The following is a 26,981-nucleotide window of genomic DNA, read 5'->3' on the forward strand; positions in this document are numbered from 1 at the left end:
GAGAGTTAAACTTAACAACAGTTTGATGTATAGAATGTGACTTGATTGAATATGCTTGCAACTAAAGGATGCGCGGATAAGAGTTAAGCAAGCAATTTATCTAAGTAAGTAAGTGTGTTAGTTAGACAATAACAAGAAGCATTACAAACACAACAAACATATAGTGGTTCGGTGCACCCCAGCACCTACATCCACTCCCCAAGACCTCTTGGGAATTTCACTATAATCCTACAGATTACAGTTGGTTGTTTTACAAGCTCACAACCCAACTTGTTGTTTTACGAGTGCACAACGAACTCGGTCGGTTTTTCCAGGCTCACCGACTAGAACCTCCCCGATTGTTTTCCCGGGATCACAATCAAACCCTTACACCGTTGGTTTTGACCTAGGCTCACCAACAAACCTCTCACCGTTGGTTTTCCCTTTGGCTCACCAACAAACCTTAACCCCTTGATTCAATCCCTTGATTGAATCAAGTTACAAGATATTAAAAACAAAGTTTACAACAAATCAAAGCTTCTTAAACAAGCAAATATAGCAATATAAACAAATAGAGTAAAGAGAAGCCCTCAAACGAGTTTTGAAGATGGAGGAGCTCGGCTTCTTCTTTACTTGACCCTCTTCTGATTTGGCACGAAGTAGAGGATCACCGAGGCAGCACACGGATGAAGAGGAAGCTTTGGGATACACTTGGAAGCTCTTCTTCTCTCTATTTCACTTTGAATGGCCCTTATTGTGCTTATGGGAGATTTCCCTTGGAATCTCTTCCCTAAATATTTTCTCCCACTTCCATTAGTTCTCCCCTAGCTCTCTTCTTGTTTTTATAGCTTTAGATGGTGTGGAAACAAGAATATAGCCGTTAGAGACAAAAATAGAGCCGTTGGACACAGTCTGCACTTCCTAACAATATTACCGTTGGGATTGGAGTCGACTCGCGCGATCAGGAGTCGACTCGCCTGTTGCAGGAGTCGGCTCGTGCTTTACTGGAGACGACTCGGCCACTGTTCCAAATTTGAATTAAAGTGCATGCCTTGACTGGGAGTCGACTCGTCTTAACCTGGAGTCGACTCGCCAACTTCTGGAGCTGACTTGGCAATTTCGGAGTCGGCTCATCCACTGAAGTCCGTGGATCCAATTTTGAATTTGATCCACTCGAGTCGACTCGACTGTCCTGGGAGTCGACTCGAATCTCAGAGCCCGAACTCCCGATCCTCTGTCTTTTGGCTCATCCAGTCTTGGAGTCGACTCGAATTTCCTCGGAGTCGACTCGGCTCTCAGTTTCTGAAAGTTGGTCTTCTGCCTTTTGACGTGAAGCTATCGTGGAGTCGACTCGAGCTATCTGGGAGTCGACTCGAATCTCAGAGGCAGTAACTTGATCTTCTGTCTGTTGATGGTCGCGCAGTCTCGGAGTCGACTCGTGTATTGCGGGAGTCGACTCGAATCTCAGAGTCCATGAAATGCTCTCTGACTTTTTCTTTATGTACCGCTGAGAGTCGACTCTTGCTTTCTTTGGAGTCGACCTGCCAACCATCGGAGTCGACTCGCGTTCCACTGGAGTCGACTCGAATTTCAGACCCGAAAACTGCTCTCTGACTTTTCTGCCTGTGACTCCTAGGAGTCGACTCATACTTCCCCGGAGTCGACTCGGTAAACATTGGAGTCGACTCGAATTCCTCAGGAGTCGACTCGAAGACTATTCTTTTGAATTTTTCCTTTGATTTTACTCCTCCAATTTGAATTCTTTGAACTTTAAGCTTGGGCCAATAAATTGTAGCTTTCTTCCAACTTGAGAGCTTTGGAGGCCTTCTTGTGTTCTCCCAACTTGCTATGTTCCTTGCAAAATAAATATCTTTCTCCTTGCAACATAAACATTAGTATCTATACTTCAAGGTTTTGTGATCATCAAAATCAATCTATGAATCAATCTTTGGGTCATCAATCTCCCCCTTTTTGATGATGACAAAACTTGGAGTATATGCAATATAAAAGATATTGATTTCTAGAAGTAATACATAGCTAAGTTGCATGAAGTAGAAAACATATGTATGTAAAAACATACTTCATGATAATGCTTTAGATTTAATCAGCTTAACACAATTAACATATTTAAATTTTAAGCTGATTTGTATTCAATTCAAAGTAATAAAGCATTCAATTCAAAGTAATAAAGCATTATGAGTATATATAGCATATACTTAGATATTTCTCCCCCTTTTTGACAACATCAAAAAGATAGTGAAACATTAAGCACAAAGATCAGAGCAGAACACATCGAGTGTGAATTCAAGAGGTTTTCTAATTTGATACCACAGATAGTTTTCTAATCAAGTGTAGGTGGAATCTTCCTTAGGTTAATTCAAGAAGTACCACATGATATTCAAGGAAAAACATGACTGGAAATCTAACCTCTTCAATAAGTATGAAAGCTTGTTCATTTAAGACCTTTTGCCCAATCTATTAAGTATTTTATCAATATGAGAGCAATTTTGGAGTAAAAGATCAAAACTTATGTTGGATCATTAATTCTTAATGACTTCAAAGTTCTTTTTATGATAATAAGAGCATTGGGGCACAAATACCAAAATATGAATTCATGCAATTTATGATACATCTTAGAGCTCTTGTAAAGACTTTCTTTTATTTCTTTAGAAAATAAGCACAATTTGATACATAGAATAATGAATTGGCACAAAATAGAAGTTCTAAGGAGCAAGCCAATTAAAACTCATTAGTGAAGTTCAAAAATAGATTTTCTAAGAGATACTCGACAAAATTTAATACATTGTTCTCCCCCTGTTTCATTAAATTGGAGGCTCTTAAGATTTGTAATTTGGTTCATGAGTGATGCATAAGATATACTAACCAAATAACACGCCTCAAGGTGTATCATAAAGATTTTCAGATTTAAGTTTCAGATGATACATATTGGAGAGTATTAGGATTACTTTTCATTTAGTATTCTTTCTCTCTCCTTTAGCTATAGATTTATGCAATTAAGTCCAATAAGACCTCTCCTTCTGAAATTTTCTTTCTCCCCCTCAATTGATCATTCCATTTAAGAGTTTAGAATCCTAAGATAATGTTCAACAAAATTGTCAATCTCAAAAATATATTTTCTATAAGTTTCAGCTTATTTTCATAAGACTCAAAGTTTGAGATAAGACAACCTTTATAGAACTCATCTCAAGGTAATTAAAGCATGTCTTGCAATATAAGGAGGTTCATCAAAATCAATCCATGAAATTCAAGGTATGCATCAAATTAAAGTATCTTTAGGATAAGTACTGAATATCTAAAGCTCCCCCTCAAAAGATGCATTCTTCTTTAATCATTCTTTTCTTTTGTTGAATTTCAGTTTTTAATGATAAACGTGAATAAAACTGAAACTTTATGATATCGAGAATGTAGAGTGATCAAGAATTATTCAAAATTTGTAGTAATCACTCTTTCTAATCCTTTAAGAACAAGTTATGCTTTCTCCTAATCTTAGAGAAAATGTATAGAAATATTAATCAGAAAATGATTCATTTGAAGCTCAGTTTCTTTCAACCGCATTTACATTTTCTTTCTTTTAGAAACATTTGAGTGAACTGAAATATTTCTAGCTTTAAGATCATTCACTCTATTGATAGAAGTCTTTAATAATGTAGGAGAGACATACATATAGATGATTATTGAAATATATATATTTATAGAACTCAATTTCTTAATCATAGTTTTTCAGCAATGTATACATGAAACACAATAAATCTTTTTAATATCAAAATAAAATCATATATTTAGAAATTTTTGTTTGCAATCAAGATCATCGAAAGACACATCATTTGAACCAATATTAGTATACTTTGAAGATAAGAAATGATATGTTTCGGATGCGTATCGGAGCAATCACCAAAGGCATCAAAATTAATTCTGTTTTTCTTAAAGTAAGACTTTATTTTAAAAATCACATTTAGTTTAAGCTTTTATACAAAATCAGATTCTGAATTTCATAAGAATTTTCAATAGAAGCTTTTAAAGTCATAATTTGAGATATGTATCTTCCACATTGTAGCTCATCTTAAATCATTACAATTGAAAACACATATTTCAAACATATAAGAGCATATTCAGAATCTTTGTATTTAATGTTGAGTTTTGGTACGAATTGGAACATTATATACCAAAGTTAAGCAAGTTGAAGGATAAAACAAAATCAATTCATTTTGCCTAAATAGAGATATCCTTCTCTTCTTCTTTTTGTAAATCTATTTAACTTTCAAAGATAATCGTGAATGATAAAACTGAAATTTCTTTTTAATATTACTTAAAAAAAAAACTTTAATTAATATTTTAAACATTCAAGCATTGGAACATAAGTTAGTTTGAGGCAAGAATGAAGCAAAGACTTGTGAGCAAAGTTAAGACATATTTCAATCAATCTTATCCAAGCATGGAGCATTACAAAATATTGAGAACCCATAATTCAAAACATTATGCCACATGCACAATATATTATGTGTTAAGTCATGCATAAAAACTACTAAGAACAAGCATGTTAAGGATCAAAATCAATTCTTTTTAAATAAACTCCCCCTATTTAAATATAATCTTGCATTGATTTCATCCTTAAAGTGTGTTTTCAAGTGATAAAAAAAATGACTTGATTCTTCTTATATACTTTCATTAACTTTGTCTTTCATTTTTACTTTCTTATGCTCTATACTCTATTTGCTCCCTATCCGGTGGAGTTGGGAAGGGGCACGAGGTACTACCACTAGCCTCCCTCTTGTGCCGTCCCTAATATGCCCTACACCGAATAGTTGGGTCAAATAGTGCCGGGTACTACCACTAGCCTCCCCATTGGCACCATCCCTATGATGAGCAATATAGAAAGGTTACAATGTTTACTTCAAATTCTCCCTGTTTAAGTATAATTAATTTTGGATTTTATCCCTTCCAAATGTGCCGAATATATTATGATTGTTTTGCTCTTAAGATTGAAGTATTTGCCTTTTACTTAGATCTTTACTTCTCTTGAATAATGCTTATTTTCTTTTCTTTATTTCTCTTTCATTTTGTTATTCTCAAGTAATTTGCATGAAAGAGCAGATTAAAGAAATAATCAATTGTATCATATAGATGTATATCATGCAAACAACATTTTCATTATGCTCATGAATTCATAACTTCTCACAAGTTATTTCACATCAAAATTTTAAGCATATACTTGTGTATTTCATGGTTATGACATAGGCAAAGATATATTTTAGTTTGGTCAAACCATGAAATAATTTCTAAAAGTATAAGTCAGTCAATACACATATAGACATGATATCAAAAATTAATAATTAAAGAATTTAATCATGCCATAATAGGATTTAAGTTATTGACTTTGCTCAATTAATTTGTGAGAAAGGTATCTAAAATTACCTATTCATTATATGTTCTTCAAGCCAAACTAGATTTCTTATGTGTGAACTTTTGGCTGAAGAAGATCCTCTCTCTTGTTTGCATGTGAATGTTTAGTGTATCTTACATGAAGATATCCTTCAAGTTGAAATTTCTCATTTTTCTTTCTTGAAGGAAGGTCATTAGTTTCTTTAAGATACAAAGCATTCATCCAACATATATATATTTTTTAATTAGATGACTCAATATGAGATATGACAATAGTTGCATGTTGAGTCACTTTACTCAAGAGATTCCCTAAATATAAGCAAGCACATATCACTTGAACTAAAGAGATAGTTTCATTAAATCAGATGGTTCAAGGACAAGCATGTGAGGCAGTAGGAAGATTTATCAAGGTCAAATCAATTTCTTATTTCCAAGATCAATTTAGTTTAGATTCTACTTGCTTAAGATAATTATCAATAAGATATGTTGTCTAAGTTTTAATCAACTTATCTTAAGCGGTTGTTTCTATCAAAATTCAGATTATCATTTATTTGTTATCAATATGATTCATTAAAGTTGGATTGAAGTTTTGCATAAGGGCACATAATAAGCATACATTCTGGTCTACTAGTTGTATGATAAAATAATTATTCTATCATGCTTCAATACAGCTTTAAACAATAGATCTACTTTGCTCATTCTTTTCAAATTCTACAAGATGGGGTCATAGATATACCTTCTTCATGCCAATTTTCTATAAGAGTTTTCTTGTGGTCTAACGTTGGTCAATGAAGATCCCCTTTCCTGTTTGTCTTAATTTGGAGTTTGAGAGAAGATGTTAATTCATCCATCATACATATTTCAAACTCACCTTGTATGAGCTTAGTAAAAATCTACATATAAATCTTCATTAGCAGAACCAAAAATGATGTCACAAATTCTTCCTTTTGATACATAGATTTATCATTATTACTTTCTATCAAAAAGGTTGCTTAAGCTTTTATATCATGCTTTTGATGCTTGTTTCAAATCATATATTGCTTTATCATATTTGTAATGAGTGTTTTCAAATATGGTGGTTATTTAACATATATAAAGTAAGCACATAGGAGTCCATTCTACACACTCATTTGATAAAATATAACGTTCATAAAGCAAACAAATGATAATGGTGATTTTTACTTCTAATCATGCAAGAATCTTATCAAGATCTATTTCATCTTTTCTTGATTTAATCAATTTTTCTTCATTAATTGTATATGTAAAAGATTAACCATATAATTTGATTTTAGTATTTTGTTAATAAATCATTAGTCTCATAAAGAATAAAATGAATTGATACTTCTACAACTAGAATTTTTCATGAATGTTCTATATGCATTGCTTGATGAATGATATCCAAGGATAGAAATATCTTTATTAGATTTGGCATTACTTTTCAAGAGAACATATCAAGCATAACATGTACGACTGAAAAATATGAGAGATACGCAATAGTTCATTTTCTATTTTTCAGAAAATCAAAAGAAGTTTTCATCAAAAATAGATCTAATAGAAGTCATATGTATGACAAGTATTGATGATAGCTTTTAAAAATCATTTAAGTAGATGACTATCATACAACATTGTCTTTTTCAATTCTTCAAAGATTCTATTAATCCTATTTTACTTATAGTGTTCTTGGTGCAGAAACAATTGTATTCAATATTATTTTCTGTGCACAACTTAACACAAAAATTGGTTTTCAAAACTATGCCGTGATTCATAGTTTGCAAACGTTTATCGTTTGATCGCTTTTTGTGAGTTTGTGCCAATGCAGAAAATATTTCAATTTGAGTGCCAAGAACAAGGCTAATGTAAGCTTTTGAAAACTTAGTGATGGAAACAACATCTTTAGATTTAGAAATTGATTTTTGTTTGTTTCCTTAGTTAACATGCATCGCAAAAACTTTGACCTTTCAGAAGATAATCTAAGTAAGCCTATGGCAAGGTCTTTTGAGATTAAGTACATACTAGCATGAGTTGATTCTATGTGCCAAGGATGGTTTCTTTAATCTTGGTATTCATAGTGCATATATTCAAAAGCATACCAAGTACACATTATCATATCTATGATCAATAAGCAATAATGCCATGGATAAAAACTCTCAATCAAGCATATAGAGAATTCATAGAATTAATCTTAATAATGATTAATCATTTAGCAACTTATCCAATAGTGAGTAAAGTATACTATAAAATGAAGTGATTTGATTATATTTTTAAAAATATTTTCTATATCACAAAATTGGTCAATACTTGCAATTCATATTTCAATCAAATACTAAAGCAAAAATAATGATGAAATGCAAGGTTTACTGATTTCATTATTATTATTATTATTATTTTGTTATTACTTTTCATAGGTATGTTTTAAGTTTCATTTTTGACGTGTGTCTAGAACACCCATTTGTATGAAAGTTCTATTTGTTCCATGGGTATCTTGGCACACCTATGTCTACATCCTCATATTTTCATTTTGGGTACCCAAGCTTGCTTGGGTCCTTGAGAGTTAGGACATATGGTTCCTTTTGGAACCCAAATTTGTTTAATTTTAATAACTTTACCACTTGATTTAATTATGTTAGAACGATAGGTAAAGTTGTTATGTCCATTCTTTTCATGTTTGAAATATGTTATCTTATTTAATGGTTTGCTTGGTGAATTGATAACCTTTTTCTCTAGAGATTTATTATTAAGTAAAGAAGTCAAGCCAAGTTTTGATTTATCATAAGCAACATATTGGCTTTCAAACATCATTTTCAATCGTTCTGAGCTTACGGTGAATTTGTTAATAAAAGATTTTAATTGATTAATTTCTTTACTTAAGTTTTGATTTTCTCTAATTAAGCTATGATTTTTCTGAATCAATTCTTCTGAAAATGACCTTAAGCTTTCATTTTCAGAATTTAGTTTCTCTTGTATTTCATCATTAGAATTTCTTTCTTTTGAAATTTTCAGATTTAGTTTCTTAAGATTTTTATTCTTAACAGCTAATTTTCTACATTCACCATATAAATCATGGAAAGCATTTAATAATTCATCATAAGAAAATTTTTCTTGAAAATTATTTGATGTAAGAGTAGATTCAGTTTTTACCTTGTCTTCTTGTGCCATAAAGCACAAGTTAGTTACCTCTTGTAGTTCCTTGGAGCTAATATCATCATTGTTGCTCCTAACTTTTATTTTCTTGCTAGACTCTTTCTTGGTCAAGGCTCTCTTCCTTTTTATCTCTTTCTTCCTTTCTTCTTGCTTCCTCTTCTTCTTTGTCTTTAGGAAGCTGATTTGCCTCGGAGTCGACTCGGACCTTATTGGAGTCGACTCGGTCAACTTGAGGGTCGACTCTGAAATACTTGGAGTCGACTCGACTGAGGTGGGAGATTCAACACCTTTTTCTGCAGTCTCGTTGTTAGTATGTAATTGAAGCACATGCGAGCTAATCTGAGATTTATCATAAATATTTTCTAAAGTGTCCCAGATCTCCTTAGCAGATAAGCATGCAGAAATTTCATTAAACTTTGTTTCTTGAATAGCACAATATAATATGTTCATAGCATTAGCATTTAATTGTGCTAAGTCCTTTTCATTAATATGAGAGAGTGTGTGAAGGTCATTTATTATGATTTTCCATAAATAATAGTTTTGTGATTGAATAAAAATGCGCATGCGTATTTTTCAATGTGGGTAGTTTATACCATTAAACAGTGGAGGTGTATCAATTGATTGTCCTTCTCCTAGAAAACTATCTATTTGAGTTGTCATGATCTTTGGCTCTAGTCGGTTAAGACTACAAATAATATTTGAGCACCTGCTCTGATACCACTTGTTGCCCAGTAGATACAACCCAAGAGGGGGGGTGAATTGGGTCTTTTAAAACTTTTAAGCTACTTCTAGCACTTTTTGATTAATTATGCTAAGTTGTATAGATGCACAGTGAGAGTTAAACTTAACAACAGTTTGATGTATAGAATGTGACTTGATTGAATATGCTTGCAACTAAAGGATGCGCGGATAAGAGTTAAGCAAGCAATTTATCTAAGTAAGTAAGTGTGTTAATTAGACAATAACAAGAAGCATTACAAACACAACAAACATATAGTGGTTCGGTGCACCCCAGCACCTACATCCACTCCCCAAGACCTCTTGAGAATTTCACTATAATCCTACAGATTACAGTTGGTTGTTTTACAAGCTCACAACCCAACTTGTTGTTTTACGAGTGCACAACGAACTCGGTCGGTTTTCCCAGGCTCACCGACTAGAACCTCCCCGATTGTTTTCCCGGGATCACAATCAAACCCTTACACCGTTGGTTTTGACCTAGGCTCACCAACAAACCTCTCACCGTTGGTTTTTCCTTTGGCTCACCAACAAACCTTAACCCCTTGATTCAATCCCTTGATTGAATCAAGTTACAAGATATTAAAAACAAAGTTTACAACAAATCAAAGCTTCTTAAACAAGCAAATATAGCAATATAAACAAATAGAGTAAAGAGAAGCCCTCAAACGAGTTTTGAAGATGGAGGAGCTCGGCTTCTTCTTTACTTGACCCTCTTCTGATTTGGCACGAAGTAGAGGATCACCGAGGCAGCACACGGATGAAGAGGAAGCTTTGGGATACACTTGGAAGCTCTTCTTCTCTCTATTTCACTTTGAATGGCCCTTATTGTGCTTATGGGAGATTTCCCTTGGAATCTCTTCTCTAAATGTTTTCTCCCACTTCCATTAGTTCTCCCCTAGCTCTCTTCTTGTTTTTATAGCTTTAGATGGTGTGGAAACAAGAATATAGCCGTTAGAGACAAAAATAGAGCCGTTGGACACAGTCTGCACTTCCTGACAATATTACCGTTGGGATTGGAGTCGACTCGCGCGATCAGGAGTCGACTCGCCTGTTGCAGGAGTCGGCTCGTGCTTTACTGGAGACGACTCGGCCACTGTTCCAAATTTGAATTAAAGTGCATGCCTTGACTGGGAGTCGACTCGTCTTAACCTGGAGTCGACTCGCCAACTTCTGGAGCTGACTTGGCAATTTCGGAGTCGGCTCATCCACTGAAGTCCGTGGATCCAATTTTGAATTTGATCCACTCGAGTCGACTCGACTGTCCTGGGAGTCGACTCGAATATCAGAGCCCGAACTCCCGATCCTCTGTCTTTTGGCTCATCCAGTCTTGGAGTCGACTCGAACTTCCTCGGAGTCGACTCGGCTCTCAGTTTCTGAAAGTTGGTCTTCTGCCTTTTGACGTGAAGCTATCGTGGAGTCGACTCGAGCTGTCTGGGAGTCGACTCGAATCTCAGAGGCAGTAACTTGATCTTCTGTCTGTTGATGGTCGCGCAGTCTCGGAGTCGACTCGTGTATTGCGGGAGTCGACTCGAATCTCAGAGTCCATGAAATGCTCTCTGACTTTTTCTTTATGTACCGCTGAGAGTCGACTCTTGCTTTCTTTGGAGTCGACCTGCCAACCATCGGAGTCGACTCGCGTTCCACTGGAGTCGACTCGAATTTCAGACCCGAAAACTGCTCTCTGACTTTTCTGCCTGTGACTCCTAGGAGTCGACTCATACTTCCCCGGAGTCGACTCGGTAAACATTGGAGTCGACTCGAATTCCTCAGGAGTCGACTCGAAGACTATTCTTTTGAATTTTTCCTTTGATTTTACTCCTCCAATTTGAATCCTTTGAACTTTAAGCTTGGGCCAATAAATTGTAGCTTTCTTCCAACTTGAGAGCTTTGGAGGCCTTCTTGTGTTCTCCCAACTTGCTATGTTCCTTGCAAAATAAATATCTTTCTCCTTGCAACATAAACATTAGTATCTATACTTCAAGGTTTTGTGATCATCAAAATCAATCTATGAATCAATCTTTGGGTCATCACATTCTGACTGGTAGTGAGATATATTGCGATCTCTATCACAATATCATTGAAAACTCTTTTCAATGGGTTGAAACAATTTCAACTCAACTCATCAGGGTTTATCGACCATCAAGATGATCCCTGTGAGTCTCACCATCCACCAGTGATACCTAGCAGTATGTAGTGGCTACCCAGCAGAATAGAATGATGAACCTCTAGGTGCAGTTATCGTATGATACAGTCCTTCTATCGTGGATCCCTACAGACCGGAGGTCATGGATAACTCGTCAAACCCCGTCGTCTGTCATATGTCTAGATTTATTCGACTTGAGTTCGATAGTGGAAAACTCTTTCTCCACTGTATATTATTGCCCTGGCCAAGGTCTTAGAACTCTGTCTAATAAATCACATAGGATCACTCCTCTTCTATCAAAGTCGATAGATTCCATGTAAGTGCATACCCTACTCCTACAGTGAACCTACTGCAGCCAATCTACACAACAAGGACCCATATGACTAGAGACTATGTATATGTGCAGTTAAACTACAATAACCTCACTGTGAGTAGCCGAAGCACCGCAGGTTAAAGGACCAGTCACACTACTGCAACATCAAGTAAGTCACTGACGAGTGGATAGACATCCAAGTGACTTCTTGTCTTGGTCATGCTCAGTACCCTTGTTCTCTAACAAGCACCTGCACTCTCACTTCAGTGTCCCTACACTGTGGACTCGAGTCTCGTCCATCCATAAGGAAAGCGATCTGTGCACTGATCGGATCGATCACCGTCCTCGTGATGATCCATTGATCAGGAGCATTTAGAAATTAATCACCAATGATACATGGCTCAAATTCTCAACTCTTGAGAATATGTATCATCATCTTATTAATTTCTTGAACGATTCATAGACACATAAACAATATGAATGAAAAGATGCCCATTTATTATTCAATAATAATAAAGTCAAGTACAAATTTATGTCCCAGAATAAATAATGTGTCTGCCGGATTGGCTTCTAGGGCATACATCTAACATAGGTCTCACTAGTATGATCTCATCATATTCCTAAAACCATTGCCCTAATCTAAGGGGTTCATCACAAATATAAGAAACAGCATATGATGAAACATAATGCCTTTATTCATAATTAAATGTCATATACATGATTTGGAAAATCAAAAAAAAATCCTTCACAATACATATTGCGATTGGCTTGTAGGGCATCTATTCTTTCACCCCATACCCCCATCGCCTCACCATCAATAGGTTTTGCCAATCACCACCGCTAGACCATCGATAGTTCCTTCTCCGTCTCCTCTTGATCTCTATCGACCTTGGCTTACGATACTCACCAAAGATTTTACTTAAACGCTCGTCGAAGTCTTAGATTCTAAGAAAGATTTTTGAAATTAATTAGACCTGTAGTTTGGTTTCGCTCATAAGATAAGTAATGTAACATTTTTCTTAAATTTATCAGCAAATTATAAGATTATTATATTAATAAATTTTGAATCATACTTTTCATGATGCATGAATTTGGTGAACATTATTTTATTATTGAATATACTTTATTTTCGAATACTATGATGATGCATGGTCAGAAATATTGAACTCGTTCGATTGATTTTGATATCGTATGATTTTTTATATTTTTGTTGAACTAAGATATGAACTACATAATTATTTTGAACTCTTAGCTTGACTATATTAATGACTCCACTGATGGGGGCTAATATATTGGCATTGATTAGTCCTAAATATTATTTTGCAAGAAGATGCACAACATACCACAAGCAGATGTATGATTTGAGGGACTTTGCTGCAAGATAATACATGGTACACTGCAAGAAGATACAGAATATTGTGATCCTACTATAGAAAACATATGGTCATAGCTCGTGGTTGACGAGATAAACTTGATATTTTAAAAAAAAATTAAATTTGAGAAAGATTGAATTTGGCATACGTAATATTTTAATAATGCTGTATATCTAAATTTGGTTTTGAATTAATGAATTCCATATCATTATTTTCTATAAATAATTATTTAATATTTTTTTGATTAATTTAGTTAAAGTATTCATTGCTTACTGTGTTGTCTATTTCATTAATCTATATTTTACTATTTTTATAAATTCGAAGCACTAGCTTGACTCGCAGATTTATTATGGAAGTGCAATTAGAGATAGAAATTTTGGCCTCTATAGTTTAGATTAGGGTTTTATTACGGTTGATGTAAGATTTTAGAATATTATTGATTTTGTGAGACATTTAATTATGATTTAGTTATTTAAATTAAAATTTGAAGGTTAATTATTAACATATATTATGTTGCTTGTATATAATCATGTTGAGATGCCTTGCATACTTGTTGGAAGAGTTTTCTATAAGTATGCGGCAGTTGCCACGACCCCTAACTCGCGATCTCGGGTTGGAGGCGTGATATAAACTATATGATTTAAAACTAATTACTAACAAGATTGGGAAGGAAATCCGAGAGTGACACAGATATTGGGTTTCCACATAGCAAAAAGGTTTGAATTTTGATTCTTTATGAAATTCACTTGATGCTGCTCCATTAACAACTATTACGAGTGATGAGTTTCCATCTGCCAGCGTCTTTGCTTAACATGATGACGATCATGATGATCATGATGACATAAACAATAAGTTTTTTTTTTTTTCTGATGAAGATACATAAACAATAAGATGCATTCAAAAGTTTCCGGCTGAGACAGTGGATTCTACCCCTTCTTCCCCAGGGACCGGCACATGGATTCAGTAAGAACAGGAAGTGTGAAACTAAAGTAAGAGACATTAATTTGGGAAATTCCACTTTGATGATGATTCCTTTCACCCTTCCCCGCCTCCAGCCCCACAGAGGCCATGCTCTCGTAAGAGGAAAGCGAAAGGACGAACTGCTAATAAAAAACGGCTCATCCTGCTGGTGGTTGCACCCAACATGGAAGTTTGGTTTCTTACCTCCAAAACTCCTCAAAAGTTTATACAAAGTAAGAAGCTTCAACATCAAGTCTATGTGACTGCCAACATATAGTCCTTTGCAAAGCGATAAAGGAGTACGTTATATGTCATCTTATAGCTGATCAATATAGCTGGCCTTAGCATGCCATCCAATAGCTGCCATTGCCATCTAATACCTAACCTCCAACTCACCTCAATATTTCGGAGAAAGGTTCCTCAATAGACTAGTGCCGTCTCCTCCTTCCAACAATGCTTTGATGGAAAGGCTTCCGCCTATGTTTTCCTATTGGTTTACAGCCTTGAGGCGGATTAAATAATGCTAACGTTAGAGAGAGATGTCTGGGGAAAAGACAAAGGTGACACGAGACGTGGCCCCACGTACAGTGATCGTCTGCTTCAAACACAAGCTTAGCATGCACCATGTGCTCCCAGGAGTAAACAAGTGGGATGGCACCAGAGCACTATGGAGCTAGTCTTATTATTAAATGAGAAAAGGGAAGACAGAATCTTTCCGTAAGTTCACCCAGCACTTACTCGACAGTTTACCACGCCCCTCTGCATCTATGAGCGGATCTCCATGTCCTGGCTGTTGCAATTTCACTAGAATTGGGGTCTTAATCATCTCAAATTGAATAATTTCTTTGTGTTTTAACTTTTGTCTGACTACAATGAAAGCAATGGGTTGCTGATCTCAGTCTGCATGCGAATTGCGATGGGAGCCTGTTCCTAATCAGATGTATTAATGATTTCATTTTCAGACTGTAGGAACTAAGGGGAGGAGACTTTTTAAATGCTCGGGAAGTACATAAACAGGTCTTGGTTATTCCCTGTTCAAAATTAGGTAACAAGTCACATTGTTTAGTACAGCAGTCACTGATACTTCAGCATCAGAAATTTCCTATATTAATATAATATATATTCCTGATGAGCAATACTAAACATTTATAAAAGTGGTGGTTACCTTGTCTTTATCTGATGAATTATTATCTATTGCCATGTTACCTAAGAGTGGCTTAGATCATGAGGCCTGAAAGAAGAGGTTGTCTGTAAAACATGCTAAAGAATGTAATCGGATGTAGGGAAGCAAGCCAACTGGTCTAAGTGCTTATTTAGCAGATGATTTACAATTTAGGATTTTATGAAGAAATTTGAAGTGAGAAAGGAACAAATAATGAAGGGACAATAAATTGGATGGCAAGTTTCTTTCTTTTTTTCCCCCTCCTCTCTTTTTCTTTCTTTTTCTCCAAGAGAGAGAGGGGGGTGTAAATTAAGCAGTTTCAAATACTTGGTTGCACCATCCAAGGAAATTTGTAATCTGAATTTGATACCTTTTTTAGTTGAAGGCATATTATTGTTTATTAAATTATGGGAAAATTATTACAGTGAATTCAGCACTTATATTGCAATTCCCCAATATGTTATTCTCCGTTTTGTTTTTTCTCAACATTTGGACTTCCTATATGTAAAAGACTTGCAGCGCATACTATGAGAAGGATCTTAACAGCAACTCAAATACTTATCTAGAAGGAAAATGCTTCTGTGAAGCATATTTCATCTCAAATCAGCAACTCATCATTTGTACCAAAAAACAACAATTGATCAAAACAGTGCTGGCATCATCCATAAGTTGCCCCACTAAGTTGAACATGTAAGTACATTAACCAAAAGTTCTGTTCAGCTCTCTCCCCAAATGGAAAAAGCCTACAGCCTGTCAAGTAACAGAAGATGGCTAGTCTTTCAAGTTTAAAAGAATCCTCAACCAGAGTAGCTTCTTGATGCAAACAAGCTCTTTTCTTGGTCCTAACCCAAGCTTGAGGTTAAAAAGATTTACCTACATTATAAAAAGAGGAAAGATGAAAACAGATCAAGTTAGAGTTTGAAATTTAGCCATGATGCTGGCCAACAAAAGACTGGTAGAAGGCTAATGTGGAGTGGCTCTTTGGTTCTGGTCACTGTGACTGGGTCTTCTATTAGTCGTGACAAATCCTGTCACTCAAACCCTCCATAAAAAGAAGGGGTAAATTGACTCCTCTGCTTATACGAAAGATGTCCACCACCAACTTTGCAAGTAGTTTTGCTTATATATCAGGCCTGATTTGCTTCCTCAATAATAAAAAGAAATCCACCACTAACTTCACAAATAGCTTGAACTTTACACATGGGAAGATTGACCTTTCACTCTATGGATCTCTCAATCTCCATGTACAAACATGTTGAATTTCTAATATGTTAAGTTGCTCGACATCCATATATACAAAAGTAAGGTGAACCTTTATTTTGAGTCCCTCAGCATCTATTTGAGAGCATATCCAACTTTTTCTCTCCATGGGCAGAATTATAGCCGTATCTGCTGATGGTTGAAAAATCATTCATCACCAAGAAAGCCTTTAGATCTTAGAATCCTAGGAGGAGGTTGTCAAATCAAGCGTTCTATAGGACTATAAAATAAAAGACAATTGGGGCTGGGAAATAGAGTTATATATGCTAAAGAGGATCAAATGGATCATTCTTCCTCCTTGTATGATGCATACTGGAAGTTATTTCCAGCAATAACTTTCTTTAAGAAGTAGTTTCTTGTCCTAGGAACTCCTCTAAGCGTTACTAACAATTTCTTACATAAATGTCTCCCCTTTGGGTAGTTATCCCATAAATAACTGCCCAACGTTCTTATAACTTTCTTCGGAAAGTTAATTTTAGTAGTAAATCATCCATATGTGGCCTCTTGTGTAAGGAATAAGTGGCCCAATATAAATTTTTCAGGTATCCCAATCAAAATAATTAATTAAATCTGAATCAGTCCAGTATTTTGATCATTTAGTATGGTTGATGGATGACTGATTAAGTTTTGGGTCCATATAGATGGGTTCCCTTCTCAGAGAAAGCGCAAACCCTAACTAGCCTGCAAAGATCTGACATCTGATTAAATAACTGCACTTTACTAACGGTAAGTGGGTCCTTGACAGCAACAGCCCATCAGCAGCTATATGTAGACATGGGATCGAGGGACTTGAAAGCATGGAAAAAAACGCCTCCCTAGAAGCATGTAGAAGTCCTCTCCTCTGTTTCTACTCTGAAGAAAGGTTTCAGAGGTGAAGTTTTCTGCATACTGGATCAGAAAAGCGCAATGGAAGATCGACTTCCTAAAGTAGACCGCTCAGAACTCAATGCAGTGATGGTAATGCCACCAGATTCTCACCACCACCACCACTTCCCAAGCTCTCCTAAGAATTCTATTCTTAACTTCCTTGACCCAAAAGCCGAGTGCCTGACAGAATCCCCCCCTGTAGAACTAGATGGCATGGCCAATACCTCCCAAGTGGTTCCACCACCCTCCTGCTCCTCCTCGTCGAGGAATTCCTCTTCATCTTATCCACCCATGGCTCCGAAACCTCCACCGCTCACCTTCTTCCTGCAGAAAGAAGCCCCAGTTGAGCCCTCCACCCTCCTCTCCCCCAGAAAGATCCCTCTTTCCTCAGCACACCTCCATATAAACCTCCAAATGCATCAAAAACTTCAGAAGCCTGAAGGGCTACAACTTCACCGCCTTCACCACCAAGGTTCGATCAATTCACTCTCTTCCATTGCGCTGGAAACACCAACAAAAGGTCGCCGAGGAGGGTCGACAACGGTGTCGTCCCACCGGCAGCAGCAGCAGCCGGCAGCGAAGCTGTTCCGAGGGGTGAGACAGCGACACTGGGGGAAGTGGGTGGCGGAGATAAGGCTGCCAAGGAACCGGACGAGGGTCTGGCTGGGGACCTTCGACACGGCTGAAGAGGCTGCCATGGCCTACGACATGGCGGCCTACACGCTCAGGGGGGACTTGGCTCACCTCAACTTCCCTCACCTCAAGGACCAGCTTCGCGATGCCGCCAGTGAAAAATTCAGTCACCCCCATGCCGCAACCGCTTCCCTCTTGGAGGCAAAGCTCAAGGCCTTCCGCAACTCCTCCTCCTCCTCTGCTTTCCCCTCGCTCGCTTCCAATCAACCAAAACAACTGCCAGAAAAAGGCTCGTTGCGCATGTGTCTTGGTGGAGAGTGCATACCACCAGTTAAGAAACAGAAGAAATCCGGCACCGACGAAGAAGCTGCCTCGACATCCATTACTAGTACTTGGAGCAACAAGAAGGAGCTGCCATCAGATGCTGGAGGCCGGAAAGCAGTGCAGCAAGAATTAATAACATCGGCAGGGGATGCTGATGGAGTTCTGCTAAGCAGGATGCCATCTCTGGACATGGATATGATTTGGGATTCTCTCCCCATTGCAGCAGTAGACTCCTGATTGTGTCCTCTTCTTTCTTGTTTCAATGGTTATCTGCTTCTTTTATGCGGTAGTTTTTTATTCTTCGATTCATGTGAGTTGAATTTAAAAGATCTGCGCTTTCTACCCATTTGCCATGACTTGAATCATTTTGCTCTCTGGACCTTCTTCAAGAGTTTGCCTTCTTAGCCACTAGCAATTTGATGCATAATGAGGAGGTCAAAGTGACAGCTTAAATGGAGCCCAGCAATAGAATGGAAGTAAAAAACTGGTGCCTGAAGTGTGTACGGGTCTGGTTCGATGTATGTCAGAATAATGTTTCCTTGCATTAGTATTTTGTGATTATTTTGTTTAGGAGAGAAAGGCAGGTGCCATTTACAGTCTCCACAAATCTATATTGACAACCAGAGTTAATTTACCTTCGGCAGAGATTAGATTGAATGGAACAGAAGATTGTTCCCTAGAGGTCTTTGCTCCTTCCTAGCTGTGTGGTGTAAGCTGTTGTGAAGCAAGGAAACCTTTTATTTTATTTTATTTTATTTTAGTTTTTGGTAGAGGAAGGAGAAAGCCTGCCCCAATATGGGTAGGTTTTCTACTTTGGAATTCACTAGTGTGAGAGTGCAACCAGAATCTAAAAGGTTTTAGCATATTATAATGCGCAGCGGAAGCTAGGGATTTTAAAAATTTCTTAATAAAGTCCCTTAACATTAAACCCTTATAAGCCTAGATCACATTAATTGAAGCAATCAAATAATATAATATAAATGCAGAAATAGAAGAATACCTCTAACGCTAATCCAATGTGCAGAATTTTCACTAGGTGCCCAAATATTCACCTTCCAACGTTGATCCACACGAAAACTTAATTCAAGTCTTAAGCTCCAAAGACTTTGATCCTTAATGCAGAATTCTTCTAAAGAACTTTATTGGCTTGCTTTCCTTCCTATCTATTTTTCTTTCACCTTCTAAAATCACTTCTAATCCTTTTATCCTAAAGAAGATCACCTTGTCTTGGATTAGGACACCCTAGAAGCAATGCTAGAAAGAGACAAAACCTTGTAAGAAAGAAGGGATAAGGGAGAGAGAATGCGGTGGAGTTGGAATAATGAAACCCATGGAGCACTAGCCTATTTATAATAGGCGTAGGGACAAGGGATGCATCACATCCACACATCCTCTTATGAAAGGGCATCATCTAAAGGACCATATCAAATAAGAGGAGGCACAGATCAAGTGAAAAGATGTATCAAATGATATGTCCTTTCATGTGGTGCCATATTTTGACCAAGTCAACATCACATGCCAATCACATATCCATCACGCCTCACCTCTTGATCTTTCATAATGATGATCCAAGGGCTCCAATGCAAGGCGCCATTCACTTGACCCATTATGTCTTCATCCAATGGTGGGATTAAGATCCAATGGTCAATTATGATAACCATCCTCTAACCCAATCCAATTGGGTTAAACCAACTCTCCATTATGTCTTCATCCAATGGTAGATCAAAATCTAACGATCTAAATTGAATGATTTATTAAATCTAATCCAATTAGACTCAAACCAAGCCAATTAGGTGCCAACTCTTGGCTAACCCATATTAGAACATGATCTAATCAAATTAGATCAATTAAGAATCAGATTCGAATCCAATTCGAATCCAGTTCGAATCAGGAGCTAAGGGTTTGCAACACCCGCTAGGATGTCTATCTTGCAAACATGATCTAATCCAATTAGACCCTTGATAAGTTTTCTTGTGTGTGACCCATTGGGTTCCATACTTAGCCAGCAATAGGTGTGAGTGCGAGTTGATCCAACTTGATTAGAACTCTTCTAATCGATTTAAGTCCAAACTGCACGAACCCAAACTTAACAATTAGAATCATTTCTAATTGGTGACCGAATTAAACTCTTTAATTCGATCAAACCTATAAGACAAGATTGACGTCTAGCAACATGTCATGTTTACCCGGAAAATATGAAATTTGGTGAAAATACCAAAAATACCCTTCAGTGGCAAGTTACCGTGCAATTCAATCCTTCAATAAAACTACATTCCGAATATGTATATGAGTATGAATATATGTCAAACTCAATTTCATATTCATATATATTTCTCAATCTTCTAATGATATTCGAATAATGATACAATGTTTTTTGCCCCATCATCTTACACGTTTTTCGATATGAGATAGGGGATTGAACTACTTAATCTTTGCCTGGAACATTAGAAACTCTTTCTAATTTTCATTCTGTTTTGATCAAAGGCTCCCTGAATTATCATATGATTAGAATAAATAGGATGTGATCTTCTCTTACTAGAAGTGATTAATTCCTTGTTGACCTACTCATAACCTTCGCACACAATCCACCATATCCATAAGACCTCGTACACAACTTACTATCATGAATGCGCGTAAACCAAAATATGAATTTATGTGCACAAGATACTATGATGATCTCAGGTCAAAGGATCAGTTGCACAACTCCCACTAAGAGAATCATCTTTTGACATGTAAGTAAGACTTCATAAGATTTCTCTTTATAGGTCAATTCAGTGAACTCATTCCTAATGAGCACCCACATCTTTGTATTAGTGTCTCCACACAAGTGATTGTGAGATCAATCACCCTCTGCATCGAGCATACATAAGATGTGCCAGTCTTTCCAGTAAACATTGATCCCCGACTCAATGTACCAATGACTGGAAATATTTAGGATTAGGGTTTTAGGGTTTTAGGTCTCACTAGTATGATCTCATCATAGCCTCAAAACCATTGCCCTAACCTAAGGGGTTTATGACAAATATAATCAACAGCAAATGATAAAACACAATGCCTTTATTCATAATTAAATATCATGTACATAATTTGAAAAATCAAAAAAAAAACCTTTGCAATACGTATTGCGATTGGCTTGTAGGGCATCTACTCTTTCAATCTTCCACTTGCACTAAAGCCAATCTCTCTTATATTTCATCCTCATACAATCAAAGTGGCGATCGAATTGCTGTGTGGTAGAGCTTTAGTGAACGAATCTGCTAGGTTATTCTTTGTGTCTACTCGTTCAATCACTATGTCTTGTCTCTCGACGATCTCTCGAACGAGGTGGAAGCGTCTTAGAATGTGCTTGGATTTGTGATGAGACTTTGGTTCCTTCGCTTGAGCAACAGCTCCAGTGTTATCACAATAAACTGGGACTGGTCCAGCAATCTCAGGAACTACTCCTAACTCGGAGATGAACTTTTTCATCCAGACAGCTTCCTTAGCAGCTTTACTTACAGCGATGTATTCTGCCTCAGTAGTTGAGTCAGCTATAGTTTGCTGCTTGGAACTCTTCCAGCTCACTGCACCACCATTTAGGGTAAAAACATACCTTGAAGTGGACTTGCTATCATCTGGATCTGACTGAAAACTAGAATCAGAAAATCCATCTAGTTTCAACTCAAATCCTCCATAAACTAGAAAAATATCTTTAGTCCTTCTCAAGTACTTAAGAATATTTTTCACAGCTATCCAATGATCCTCTCCTGAATCAGCCTGGAATCTGCTTGTTATGTCTAAGGCATAAGCAACATCAGGTCTGGTACATAGCATAGCATACATAATCGATCCTACTGCCGAAGCATAGAGAATAGAATTCATTCTATTCCTCTCTTTAGATGTCTTAGGAGACATCTTCTTAGAGAGACGTATGCCATGACTCATAGGTAAGTAACCTCTTTTACTTCCTTCCATGCTGAATCTTTTCAGCACATGATCTATGTACCTAGACTGGGACAAGCCTAGCATCCTTTTAGATCTATCCCTATAGATCTTTATACCAAGTATATAGGATGCTTCTCCCAAGTCTTTCATGGAAAAGATTTTTGATAGCCAAGTCTTGACCTATTGTAACATTGGAATATCATTTCCAATGATTAGTATATCATCTACATACAATATTAAGAAGGCAATGGCACTCCCACTAGTCTTCTTGTACACACATGGTTCATCCACATTTTTGATAAAACCAAACTCTTTGACTGTTGTATCAAAACGGATGTTCCAACTCCTCGATGCTTGCTTTAATCCATAAATGAATCTCTTAAGCTTGCATACTTGATTTGCTCTCCCACTTGAGATAAATTCTTCTGGCTATGTCATGTAAACCTTTTCCTCAAGATAACCATTAAGGAAGGCGGTTTTGACATTCATCTGCCAGATTTCATAATCATAGTATGCAGCTATTGCAAGCAAAATCCGAATAGATTTAAGTATGGCAACTGGTGAAAAAGTTTCATCATAGTCAATTCCTTGCTTTTGCTTGAAATCTTTTGCCACCAATCTAGCCTTGTAGGTTTCTACTTGGCTATCTGCTCCAATCTTCTTCTTATAGACCCATTTGCAACATATAGGGTTTAAACCTTCTGGTGCATCAACCAAAGTCCATACTTGGTTGGCATACATAGAGTCTATTTCGGATTTCATAGCTTCTAACCATTTGTTAGAGTCATTACTCATGATAGCTTCCGAATAGGTCAGAGGATCATCATTTTCAACGATGTGGGCTTCATCATTCTCAATGATAAACCCATACCTCTTAGGTGCATTTCGCACTCTATCCGACCTTTGGAGAGAAGATGTGTGTTGTGGTTGTACTTCATCAATGGGTACATCTGGTTGAGGAATATCTTGTGTATCTATTTGTAGGTCTTGAACTTCTTCAAGTTCAATTCTCCTATTCTTGCCTTTTTCTAAGATAAACTCTTTCTATAAGAAAGTGACATGTCTACCTACAAAGACCTTTTGTTCGGTAGGATGATAGAAGATGTATCCTATACTATCTTTAGGATAACATACAAAAATACATTTATCCGATTTAGCACTTAGCTTATGTCCAAAATTTCTTTTGACATAAGCTTTACAGCCCCATATTTTAAGATACATAAGATTAGGCTTCTTTTCTCTCCATATCTCATATGGAGTACTAGATACAGATTTTGATGGTACCCTATTTAATACAAGTGCAGCAGTTTCTAGGGCAAAACCCCAGAAGAAAATAGGAAGATCTGTCAAGCACATCATGGACCGTACCATATCTAATAGAGTACGATTCCTCCATTTGGCTACACCATTTAATTGTGGCGTATACGGAGGTATCCATTCAGAGAGAATGCCCTTTTCTTTAAGATGATTTAAAAACTCACTAGAAAGGTATTCACCTCCTCGATCAGATCGAAGAATTTTAATACACTTTTTAGTTTGTTTTTCAACCATAATTTGATACTCTTTAAATTTATCAAAGGCTTCGGATTTATGTTTCATAAGATACACATATTCAAACTTTGATAAATCATCAGTAAATATGATGAAATAAGAGTATCCACCTCTAGCAGGAGTTGTCATAGGACCACATACATCTGTATGCACAAGTCCTAATAACTCTCTTGCCCTTTCTCCATGTCCAATGAATGGAGACTTAGTCATTTTACCCATAAGACAAGATTCACAAGTTCCTAATGATTTATAATCATAAGGATCAAAGAACTCTTCTTTGTACAACTTGTTGATTCTTGATTCGCTTATGTGACCAAGTCGGCAATGCCAAAGAAGGGTGTTATTTACTTCTTCTCTCTTTCTTTTATTATTTTTATCAATATGAAAAATATTATCATTAAGTAATAGAACAAGAAGGCCATTTTCCATAATGCCATTGCAATAGACTTTATTAGAAAAAGAAATTGAGCAACCATTGCTCTTTACATTAATTTCATATCCTTTCTTTAATAACAAAGGAATGGAAATTATATTTCTAATAATTTTGGGCATATAATAACAATCTTCTAATTCCAGGAGCTCTCCCGAAGGCAACTCCAAATGGTAGCTTCCAACAGCTTCAGCCTGGATGGACTCTCCTCCAGCACCATACAGCTCGAAGTCACCTTTCTTCAAAATTCTAATTTTCTATAGTCAATTCAAAGATTTGCAAATGTGAGAACCACAGCCGGTATCCAATACCCATGAATTTGAATTTGAAAAACTTAATGATAAGTTAGCATGTAACATAAACATACCTTTCGATGCAACTCTTGCATTGGTCTTCATACTTGCAAGAAAACTCTTGCAATTTCTTTTCCAGTGGCCAGCTTTACCGCAATGAAAATAGGTACTTGATCCGGAGTTTTTCTTTCCTTTCTTCTTTTTGATGCTACTCTTAGAGTTCAATCTTTTCTTAGAACCCTTATTTCTCGATTTTCTCTTAGAGGTGCCATCTATAAGGAGTGGACCTTTATCCTTCTTAATATGGCCTTCAGCTGTTTTGAGCATATTTAACAGCTCGGGCAGGGAGGTGTTCAGCTTGTTCATATGAAAGTTCACAACAAACTGAGAGAATGAATCAGGCAGTGATTGCAGGATCAAATCCTGACTGAGCTCACTATCCATAGCAAAACCTAATTGACTTAATCTGGTGATTAAGTCTATAACCATAAGAACATGGTTTTGCACTGGAGTTCCTTCATTCATTCTAGCACGGAACAACTACTTAGATATCTCATACCTAGCAGTCCTGCTTTGTTCTCCATACAACCCTTTTAAATTGAGAAGTATGGATTGAGTGACCATGCTTTCATGTTGCCTCTGTAATTCATTGCTCATAAAAGCAAGTATGATACATTTGACAGTCAAACTGTCATTTTTCCACATCTTATGTGTGACAACCTCCTCATCTGTAGCATCATCCCCTAGATCTCCAAGATCAGGGGTTTCAAGAATATAAGAAATTTTTTCCTGTGTGAGTACTATTTTTAAATTTCTCAACCAGTCCATATAGTTAGGACCGGTTAACTTGTTGGCATCCAGCATGCCTCTTAGTGATAGTGAAGATGCCATTAATGATTCTACATAAGTAAGAACAAAACTAATATAAGCAGACCAATCATGATGACACATATGCAATTAGACTAGGACTTTATCTAATTGTTGCTCCTACTATTTTTATCGAATATCATAGCCCTCTCCTATGATAAACGAGAAAATCTAATTTTTCTTAGTAGGGTTGAGATCCCAATTCATCATAAAAACCTTGTGGTTACACAACAAACCCTTATGAGTTCAAAGGTAGGAAACTCTTTCCAATTGCATCTCATGCAATTCTCAACTTTATCTTGTCCTCTTAAAACATTTATAGCCTTGTGGTTGCACAACAAACTATAATATTTTAGTTAAGTCAGACCCTTCATTTCCATATAGTCATATTCGAATAATATTGCTCTTGTGGTTTCACAACAAAGCAACATATTAAAATATGCCATAAGCATCTCTGTGCACCAAGACAGTATAACATCAGTCCCTGTGGAGTGATTGATTAAACCTCTATTTGATTTTGATGAGCTCAAAGCATTTGAGTATATCTTATGTTATACTAATGAATTCAATATAGTATATCAGGCATATATTTGTATATTTTCAATTAAGTGCCTCAAGCTTTGGTTCAAAATAAGTTGGACAAGTATTGAACCCTATTTGAACCAAGGGCTGATTCTCGAGTCGACTCCGGAAGATTACGAGTCGACTCCAAATGATTCAGAGTTTCTGGCACCAGCTCGAGTCGACTCCGATACTCTACGAGTCGACTCCGACTGAGAACAGAAAGAAAGACAGAAAGTTGGTTTTCAGACCCTGTCAGCGAGTCGACTCCAGAAGGCTTCGAGTCGACTCCGATGCTTGACGAGTCGACTCTCTACAGATCCGAGTCGACTCCAAGAAGTAACAGACAGAAAGACAGAGAGGTATTTTCTAGATCCTGTTACCGAGTCGACTCCAGAAGGATGCGAGTCGACTCCAACGTTTGGCGAGTCGACTCCTAATCATACCAGAGTCAACTCTCAGAGAAAAGCGGACTGAAAGGCAGAGAACCAAACTCAGTGACCCTGTGAACGAGTCGACTCCGTGAATTCCAGAGTCGACCCCAAGTCAACCGAGCCGACACTAACAAAGTGCGAGTCGACTCCAAGGTAGCTCAGATCAACAGACAGAGGATCGGTTTTTGGGGCTCTGAGAGCTGAGCCGACTCCAAGAGGATCCGAGTCGACTCGAGAGAGAAATGCAGAAAAATAGATCTCTGGAATTCTAAGAACGAGCCGTCTCCAAAATGCCGAGTCATCTCCAGATCTTAGCGAGTCGACTCCAGGATTGGACCGAGTCGACTCCAGGTCGAGACAGCACTTTAATTCAAATCATGAACAGTGGGCGAGTTGTCTCCAGTAAAGCATGAGTCGACTCCAGCAACAGCCGAGTCGACTCCAGAACGAACGAGTCGACTCTGATCCCAACGAATACATTGTCAGGAGATGCAGACTGTGCAGAACGGCTACAAATCAGTGTCTAACGGCTATTTTTCAAAGGAGACTGTTTAAATAGCCAGAGTAAACAGTAGTAGACAACAAGAGAGTTACTCCATCTGTGCATTAAGGCATTTCCAACTAC

At 36.9% G+C, this 26,981-nt stretch overlaps 1 protein-coding gene across 1 annotated transcript; it reads left to right on the forward strand.

Moving 5' to 3' along the window:
• The first annotated feature begins 17,256 nt into the window (after window positions 1-17,256).
• LOC103698465 (uncharacterized) lies at window positions 17,257-18,930 on the forward strand. Its single transcript, XM_008780491.4, has one exon. It carries the CDS (start codon window positions 17,379-17,381, stop codon window positions 18,531-18,533), a length of 1,155 nt encoding a protein of 384 aa, XP_008778713.3. The 5' UTR covers window positions 17,257-17,378; the 3' UTR covers window positions 18,534-18,930.
• Window positions 18,931-26,981: the final 8,051 nt, after the last annotated feature.

The sequence above is a fragment of the Phoenix dactylifera genome, chromosome 4 (assembly GCF_051530095.1).
Source record: "Phoenix dactylifera cultivar Ajwa chromosome 4, Ajwa_hap1_PhDact_Kaust_v1.1, whole genome shotgun sequence".
In the NCBI taxonomy this organism is placed as follows: Eukaryota; Viridiplantae; Streptophyta; class Magnoliopsida; order Arecales; family Arecaceae; genus Phoenix; species Phoenix dactylifera.